This window comes from Maylandia zebra, linkage group LG23 (assembly GCF_041146795.1).
Source record: "Maylandia zebra isolate NMK-2024a linkage group LG23, Mzebra_GT3a, whole genome shotgun sequence".
Taxonomy (NCBI): Eukaryota; Metazoa; Chordata; class Actinopteri; order Cichliformes; family Cichlidae; genus Maylandia; species Maylandia zebra.
This window is the reverse complement of record NC_135188.1, coordinates 20,857,787-20,866,112: the sequence shown is the minus strand read 5'-3', so window position 1 is coordinate 20,866,112 and position 8,326 is coordinate 20,857,787. Positions and strand designations below refer to the sequence as shown.

At 40.1% G+C, this 8,326-nt stretch overlaps 1 protein-coding gene across 1 annotated transcript; it reads right to left on the bottom strand.

Moving 5' to 3' along the window:
* Positions 1-331: 331 nt before the first annotated feature.
* On the bottom strand, positions 332-7,799 carry LOC101475790 (NLR family CARD domain-containing protein 3-like). Its single transcript, XM_076880729.1, has 8 exons — positions 7,566-7,799; positions 7,209-7,422; positions 5,266-7,075; positions 5,010-5,183; positions 4,485-4,658; positions 3,812-3,967; positions 1,372-1,421; positions 332-1,196 (listed from the first exon to the last, which is right to left on the bottom strand). Exons 1-8 carry the CDS (start codon positions 7,566-7,568, stop codon positions 667-669), a joined length of 3,111 nt encoding a protein of 1,036 aa, XP_076736844.1. The 5' UTR covers positions 7,569-7,799; the 3' UTR covers positions 332-666.
* Between the last annotated feature and the right edge of the window lie 527 nt (positions 7,800-8,326).

The window sequence follows — 8,326 nt, the reverse complement described above, 5'->3', positions numbered from 1 at the left end:
AATGCATTATTATTGCACCTTTACTTACATTCACTTCTGTTAAACATCAACACTTTGGTTGCTTTTTCTTTTGGTAATGTGTCTCCTTGCATGCTTCACTTGAACCTCATCCTCTCATTTGAGCCTCTCCCAGTTATGATGACAGAGAAATTTGAGGGCCAGGGAGCCAAAAGAAGAGCACAACTTAGATATAATATTCTGTAAAGCTGGACCATGTGACCAGATACATGGTATGGATAAATAGAGCACATCTTCTTATATTATAACACAAGAGGTCATCTGGACAGGTAAATGAATGATTTACAGTCACAGTTACAGTCTTTTTGTCACTGTTTTATTTGAGTCTATACCACAACAGAGTAAAACAATGTTCAGTATTGGTAACTGACTATCTGTATATCTAGGTTCTAAAGGACCATTTAATTCTTCAAATTTGACCACAGACACGTTAAAATCTAGTTATGATTTCATCACACTAACAAAAGTAAAAATAAATATCAAGATGAACCCTGACTGCTCAACAAACTTACAAAGCCAGGAAAGAAGTTTACAAAAATCATTTAGAACAGTTTAAAACATCAGCTGAATCCATAAATCTGAAAACATGTTTCAAAATGAAAGAGACCGACATGTACGGACTAAACTATCTGTTAGGACACTATTATGCTAAACTACACATAGAGTCACTGAGGAACCAGAGGACCAGATTCCAAACCCAGGATAAAGAGGTTCAGTGAATGTGGTGTTGAAGGTGTGGAGGTGGATCAAAGTGTCAGAGGAGACTCTGTAGAAGGACAGAGTGCCAGCAGGACAGTCCACATACACTGCTACTCTGTTAGAGACAGAGGAGGAGGAGGAGGAGATGGATGTTGATTTCTTATTGTGCCAGGCAGAGTAGCGGCCATCATCACAGCAGCTCAGACTCCAGGACTGATCACTCCATCCAAACAAACAGTCATTGTCTCGTCTCCTTGTGATTCCTCTGTAACTCACTGATATCTCAACTTTTCCATTCCACTCGACCTCCCAATAACAACAGCCAGTCAGACCATCTTTACACAGCAGCTGAGGCCGTTCAAATCTGTCTGGATGATCAGGATATGATTGAACTTCCTTTGCTTTTCTCACCTTCATGTTGTCAGAAAGTTTGAGTTTTCTGTGTACTGTGTTTGTGTCGATTGTGAGTTGACAGGAATCTGATGGAGAGAACAAACACAATACAGCTGCAATTATTGATCCATCATCTGTTCATTGATTGACACTTTGATGATGACTCCTGACATCAGAGATGTGAATGAGTGATGTGACAGTTTGAAGATGGTTGAATGTGTGCTGCTTTGTTTTCATGAATCACATTAAAAACACACTTACACTTCCTCAGACTTCCTAGTTTCAGCCATCGGACTCCAGCAGGCTCCACTCTGAAAGGAGGAGGGGGGTCAGACCACCACAGTCTCTTTCAGCATGCACACATGGACATTACATCGCTCTCACACACATGCTGTTAGACACTGATAAAGGAACAGTCAAACATTTTCACAAATACACTTGAAGAAAATGCTTCTGAAGTCTTGTCCAGTGGTTGTCATGATCTAGTTAGTCTGTTTTATTATAGCAGAATTCATAATTTAAATTATGTGGATCACCATTGTAATCTCTATTTGTCAAAATGATCATTCATTAACTTAAACATCACTCAGTTATGTAGTTTAAAAAAAATTCTTTTCACAGGAGACTTCCTAATTAAAAAGACAATGAAGCTAAGGTTAAAAGGGGTTCACCGGTGCACTTGTATGCCTCCACAGGTGCGCAGAGAACCAAACCTTACAGCTACATATAAAAAAACCCCCAAAAAAAACAGTGTAGTCCAACAAAAAGATTGAAAGCATGCAGACAGGAGCAGCCGGGGATCAAATCACCTACTCTTCTTATCAGTAGTTGGCCTGTGCTACCTCTTGAGCTACAGTCACTTTAAGTCACAGCATACTAAAAGCTATTTCATCAATACTCCCAAATGAGTGCGAATGAAGCATGCATGTTTTTACACAATTTCAATGGAGTTTAATTTTACTAATTACTAAGCAATTAAACTAATTACTTTAGTTATTTTGTTCAGTTTTTTGGTTCTTTTTTCTTTTTCAGTGAGAGAAGTCTAGTTTGTTTGTCCATTAAAGTCAGGTCCAATATCTGAGGTGGAAATGTGAAGGACAGCAGACAGGTGATCATCACTGACAGAGAATCTGTACTTGGATTTGTTAAATATCATTCCTGTGTTTGTTTGTTGACATATAAATGTAGATCCATAGAGAACCAACATCTTCTGAGCAGGTCTACCCAGCAGTGATACTAGTTGAATCAGACTGACAGTATTGAATCAGACTGCATATCAATTAGTTCAATCTGAACATCATTGGAGCCTTTCCCTATAATGCAAGTTAAGGGAAATGAAATCATGTGCATTTCATTCTAAACTGTTTTGGAATTGCTCTCATCATCTCTCTCTGAATGTGGAGAAGACGAAGGAGATTGTTGTGGACTTCAGGAGAATGCACACCCAACATGCTCCTCTGACCATTGACGGAGCGTCTGTGGAGAGAGTGAGCAGCACCAAGTTCTTGGGTGTGCACATCACAGAGGATCTCTCCTGGACGTACAACACCACAGCACTGGCCAAGAAATCACAGCAGCGTCTCTTCTTTCTCCGCAAACTAAGAAGAGCAGGAGCACCAGCCCCCATCATGTACACTTTCTACAGAGGCACCATCGAGAGCATCCTGTCGAGCTGCATCACTGTGTGGTTTGGAGCCTGCAATGCGTCCTGTCATAGAACCCTCCAACGCATAGTGAGAGCTGCAGAGAGGATCATTGGTGTCTCTCTCCCCTCCCTCCAGGACATTTACAGCACCCGTCTCACTAAAAAAGCCCTTTGCATAGCGGCTGATCTTCAAGCTGCTGCCGTCAGGGAGGAGACTGCGGAGTCTCCAGGCCAGGACCAGCAGACTGAAGGACAGCTTCATCCATCAGGCTGTCAGGAAGCTTAACTCCCTCCCGATTCTGCCCCCTCTCCCCTCTTCTCCTCCATGGTCTCACTGAACTCTGTCACATACACACACACACACACACACACTCTGACTCACTCACTGGCCTGCACCAGTTACCAGTCACTTTGTGGAGCATTGGACTGCCATTACCTCATAAGACTTTGTTGTTATACTATCTCTTACCGTACATTACTAAATCTCCATTTGCACTATTTGCCTATTTGCACTACTCTGCCTGGTTTACACTCAATGTCATTTACCCTTACCTGAATATTGTATATTGTATATTGCATAGCTTTCTTGTTAATTTGTATTGTATTTATTTAAATTTTTACTTTTTAATTATTTTATTTGCATTTTTTAATCACTCTCTTATATTTAAATGTTCATTTGCTATTTCATCTAGGGTTTGAGAGTAACGAAATTTCTATTCTCTGTATGTCCTGTACATGTGGCAGAATTGACAAATAAAGTTGACTTTGACTTTGATCATGCGGGGCTCAGAACACATACCAGCTCAGGGCATATTATCATGGCAGAACCTACTGAACACTGTGTTAAATTCCCCATCAGAGAATGGCTTACTGTGTTTTTGTGATTATGTTGAAAATCAAAAATCTTGTCTTAACACAGCAATCTGCTCTCCACAAACTAAACACATAACTTTACTTTTTGATTACAATACATAAAAGCTCCTGCATCACATACTCTTTCTTCTGATAAGTCGTCTGTGTTCAAATGTGTGTGATGCTATGAGACGTTCTCTGTACCTGAGATTGTCAAGTCTCAGCTGCTTCAACAGATTCATGCCTGTCTCTCCTGGATGATTGTAGCTCAGGTCCAGCTCTCTGAGACAGGAGGGATTAGACCTCAGATCTGAGGCCAGAAGAGTACAACCTTCTTCTGTTATCAGACAGCCCGACAGCCTGCACATAATAATCATTACAGATACTATTAGAGAACAGCAGATAATTAGCACAAAAAAGTACAGGACAAACTACAATAATAATTCATTCTGGTTATAATACGAACCAATTTAATTTCTAGTCTGTGTTGAAATCCAAGGTTGATTCTGTTCATCGTTACATCCAGATCAACAGAATCAACCTTTTGGGATTTAGTTAGCTTGATGACTGAGCCTGAATCACGATATCTGTGTTGAAATATTTCAGTGGAAAGTGACCATTACATTCCATAAACTGTACGTTTGTATGTTATTCACTTTTTGATCATAAACATTTAGTCCAGATTTAAAACTCAAAGTTCAAAAATCAAACGAAGGAGAAATCTTAATTTTATCAGTGGGCAAGAATTAAAGAAGAAAAAAATGGAAATGTTAAAGAAAACCCCTCAAACTTGCATAAGTAACTAACCCCGGCTTGGGTTACTTATGCAATCCAGATTTCAAAATGTTCATCAACTAAACAATTGATTATTTCTGACCTGAGTGTTTCCAATTTACAGTGTGGACTTCTTAGTCCATCCGACAAAGCTTTTACTCCAGTATCCCTCAGGTTGTTGTTGCTCAGGTCCATCTCTCTCAGACTAGAGAACTGGAGACTGAGAACTGACGACATAGTTCCACAGCTTTTCTCTGAAAGGTTACAAGTGCTCAGTCTGAAGAGACAGTAATTTAGAAGAAAAAAAAACATTTTTAAAATGTCTAATTTAAACTTTTAATCACACGTGATATATATAACATATAATCCCTACACCTGCTAAAGCCTAAAAAAGATTCTTGATACTTATTGAAGATAAACAAATTGTTAAATAAAAACAAAAAAAATTGCTAATTTAGACAATTCCAAAGTTTTCCCCAAAGTACTAAATAAATGTGTAAATCTCAATATGAAACTGGAAAACTTTAAATGCTTAAAGAAATTCAGGAGTGCATGTTATTGTTTACATTCAATGAAGGTTCGAATTAGCAAACAGCTCTCACATTAAACCACAAACAATGTATCTGACCTGAGTTTCTCTAATTTACAGTGCATACTCTCCATTCCAGCTATCAAGAGATTTACGCCTGAATCCTGCAGATTGTTATTGCTCAGGTCCAGCGTTCTCAGCTCACAGCCTTCTACTTTGAGAGACAGAGAAAGAGCTTCACAGCTTCTCTCTGTCAAGTTACAGTTATTCAGCCTAAGAGAAAATACACAGAAAGCAGCAAATTCAGTCTTTATTTTCCTTGTGAATAGATCTTAAAAACTTTATGGTAACATACAGAGCTTTCTTAGATGCTTTGAGCACAGGCAGCAGCCTCAGAAGAGCATCCTCTGAAGCAGAATATTTCTTCAGATCAAGAACATCCAAATCTTTTTCTGATGTCAATAAGATGAAGACCAGAGCTGACCACTGAGCAGGAGACAGTTTCTCTGTGGAAAGACTTCCCATACTCAGGGACTGTTGGAGCTCCCCAACTAGAGCACGATCATGTAGTTCATTCAGACAGTGGAACAGGTTGATGCTTTGCTCTACAGACAGATTCTCACTGATCTTTTTCTTGATGTACTGGACTGTCTGTTGATTGGTCTCTGAGCTCATTCCTGTCTGTGTCAGTAGACCTCGTAGAAGGGCTTGATTGGACTGCAGTGAAAGACCCAGGAGGAAACGAAGGAACAAATCCAGGTGTCCATTTGGACTCTCTAAGGCCTTGTCCACAGCACTCTTGTGAAGAAATTGTCCACCACAGTTTTGGAGTTTGAGTTTATTAAATGCTTTAGACCATGCAGAGGTTTCTCCTTCTAGCAGATTGACACAGAAGTTGAAGAACGTCAGATGGACATGAAGAGCAGCCAGAAACTCCTGAATGCTCAGATGGACAAAGCAGAACACCTTGTCCTGGTACAGTCCTCTCTCCTCTTTAAAGATCTGTGTGAACACTCCTGAGTACACTGATGCTGCTCTGACATCGATGCCACACTCTGTCAGGTCTGTTTCATAGAAGATCAGGTTTCCTTTCTGCAGCTGTTCAAAAGCTAGTTTTCCTAGACACTCAACCATCTTCCTGCTCTCTGGACTCCAGTGTGGATCTGTCTCAGATCCTCCATCATACTTGACCTTCTTCACTTTGGCCTGAACCACCAGGAAGTGGATGTACAACTCAGTCAAGGTTTTGGGCATGTCTCTCTGTTCTTTTGTTTTCAGCACATCCTCCAGAACCGTAGCATTGATCCAGCAGAAGACTGGGATGTGGCACATGATGTGGAGGCTTTGTGATGTTTTGATGTGAGAGATGATCCTAGAAGCCTGCTTCTTGTCTCTGAATCTCTTCCTGAAGTACTCCTCCTTCTGTGGGTCAGTGAACCCTCTGACCTCTGTCACCATGTCAACACACTCAGGAGGGATCTGATTGGCAGCTGCAGGTCGCGTGGTTATCCAGATGTGAGCAGAGGAAAGCAGATTCCCCCTGATGAGGTTTGTCAGCAGCACATCCACTGAGGTGGATTTTCTGGAGTCAGTTAGTATTTTAGTTTTGTGGAAGTCCAGAGGAAGTCGACATTCATCCAGACCATCAAAGATGAACAAAACCTGGAAGTCTTCAAAGCTGCAGATTCCTGCTTCTTTGGTTTCAGTAAAGAAGTGATGAACAAGTTCCACCAAGCTGAACTTTTCCTCTTTCAGCACATTCAACTCCTTGAAAGTAAATGGAAATATGAACTGGATGTCCTGGTTGGATTTTTCTTCAGCCCAGTCAAGAGTGAACTTCTGTGTTAAGACTGTTTTCCCAATGCCAGCCACTCCCTTTGTCAGCACTGTTCTGATTGGTTCATCTATTCCAGGTAAAGTTTTAAAGATGTCTTCTAGTCTGATTGTTGTGTTTGGTTTGTCTGCTTTCCTGGATGTTGTTTCAATCTGTCTGACTTCATGTTCATCATTGACCTCTGCAGTCCCTCCCTCTGTGATGTAGAGCTCTGTGTAGATCTGATTCAGAAGTGTTGAGTTTCCTGCTTTAGTGATCCCCTCAAACACACACTGGAACTTTTTGTTCAAAGTAGATTTAAGTTTACATTGACAAAGTGGAGCAAACATTTCTGAAAACACAAAAATACATTACATTAATTTGGTTTTCAGAAAATATCCCAAAATTTCAATTCAGTAAGTATTGAGACATTTTTCAATTTTAAATTCATGCTGCAGCTTAAATGTTTTGAGAAATCCCCTTACTGCTCTGCAGACGGTCAGCCAGCTCTTCCTGCTTTATTCTCTTCAAAAAGTGTAACACAATTGTCACAAATGCCTCTCTGCTTTTACTCCTCTGCTTTTTATTGTCATCCTTCGACATATTATCTTCTTCCATCTCTAAATAATCTGGACTCAAAATCTCGTGCATCTTCTTCAGTTCATTCTTTACAAACGTGATGATGTTGTCCTCTAACAGCTGGAACAAAATATTATAAGAACATTATGTCAATGACAAAATAGTGCTGACATCATGTCCTTTCACTGGTCTACAAAGAGCAACATGAAGATGAATGAACATAATAGATGTAAGAGTGGTTGTTATATACTGTATGTACGCACCATGAATATGGAGTCCAGCTGTTTTTGATCCTGCTGGACAAAATGACCACTAGAAACCTCTGAATTTTCCTGGTCCAGTCTGTGGAGGACTCATGAATATTAGTTCATGCACAGGGGAAAGACAATGTAAGTGACATCTGAAGAAAAAAAAACTAAGGTGTTTAGATTATATATGACTCCATGTAGTTGTAAAAGTTTGCCACTCTTGACGATCTCATTGATACTCAGCTACTCAGCTTAGCATTTTTTCAACATTGTACATCTGATAAACAGTTATGTGTTAATTCCATGAAAGATCATTGTGTAAATTCAACCTGACACCTTCTATTATGTTTGTCAAATAACTTTAGCATATGTGTGCAAATTTAATGCAGGCACTTTTTTGTTGTGGGTTTTTTTTTTTTTATTCAGAATGTTTTCTTTCTAAACCCAACCAGCATCTGTATCAATGGATTTTCCATACACTTAATAGACTGCATCGATTTATTGTCTATCAGGGACAATAAGTAAAGTAAAGTAAAAGTAAAGTGTGCGAGTTAGTCCCCATAGGGAAATAGTTCCTCTGCATTTAACCCATTCACCCAGTGAAGCAGTGGGCAGCCACCAATGCAGCGCCCGGGGAGCAGTGTGTAGGGACGGTACCTTGCTCAGGGGTACCTCAGGGTAGCTGTTCAGTGGAGTCGAACCCCCGACCTTCCGATCATGGGGCCACCACTCTACCTGCTGAGCTATCCCTGCTATCCATGCCAACAATATTATAT

Excerpts from the sequence above, each read along its gene's own strand:
- LOC101475790 (XM_076880729.1), bottom strand. Across the intron at positions 3,968-4,484 it reads TGTAAATTGGAAACACTCAG|GCTGTCGGGCTGTCTGATAA; the intron begins GTCAGAAATAAT and ends TATTATGTGCAG. Across the intron at positions 1,422-3,811 it reads CTGAGACTTGACAATCTCAG|AGTGGAGCCTGCTGGAGTCC; the intron begins GTACAGAGAACG and ends TCCTCCTTTCAG.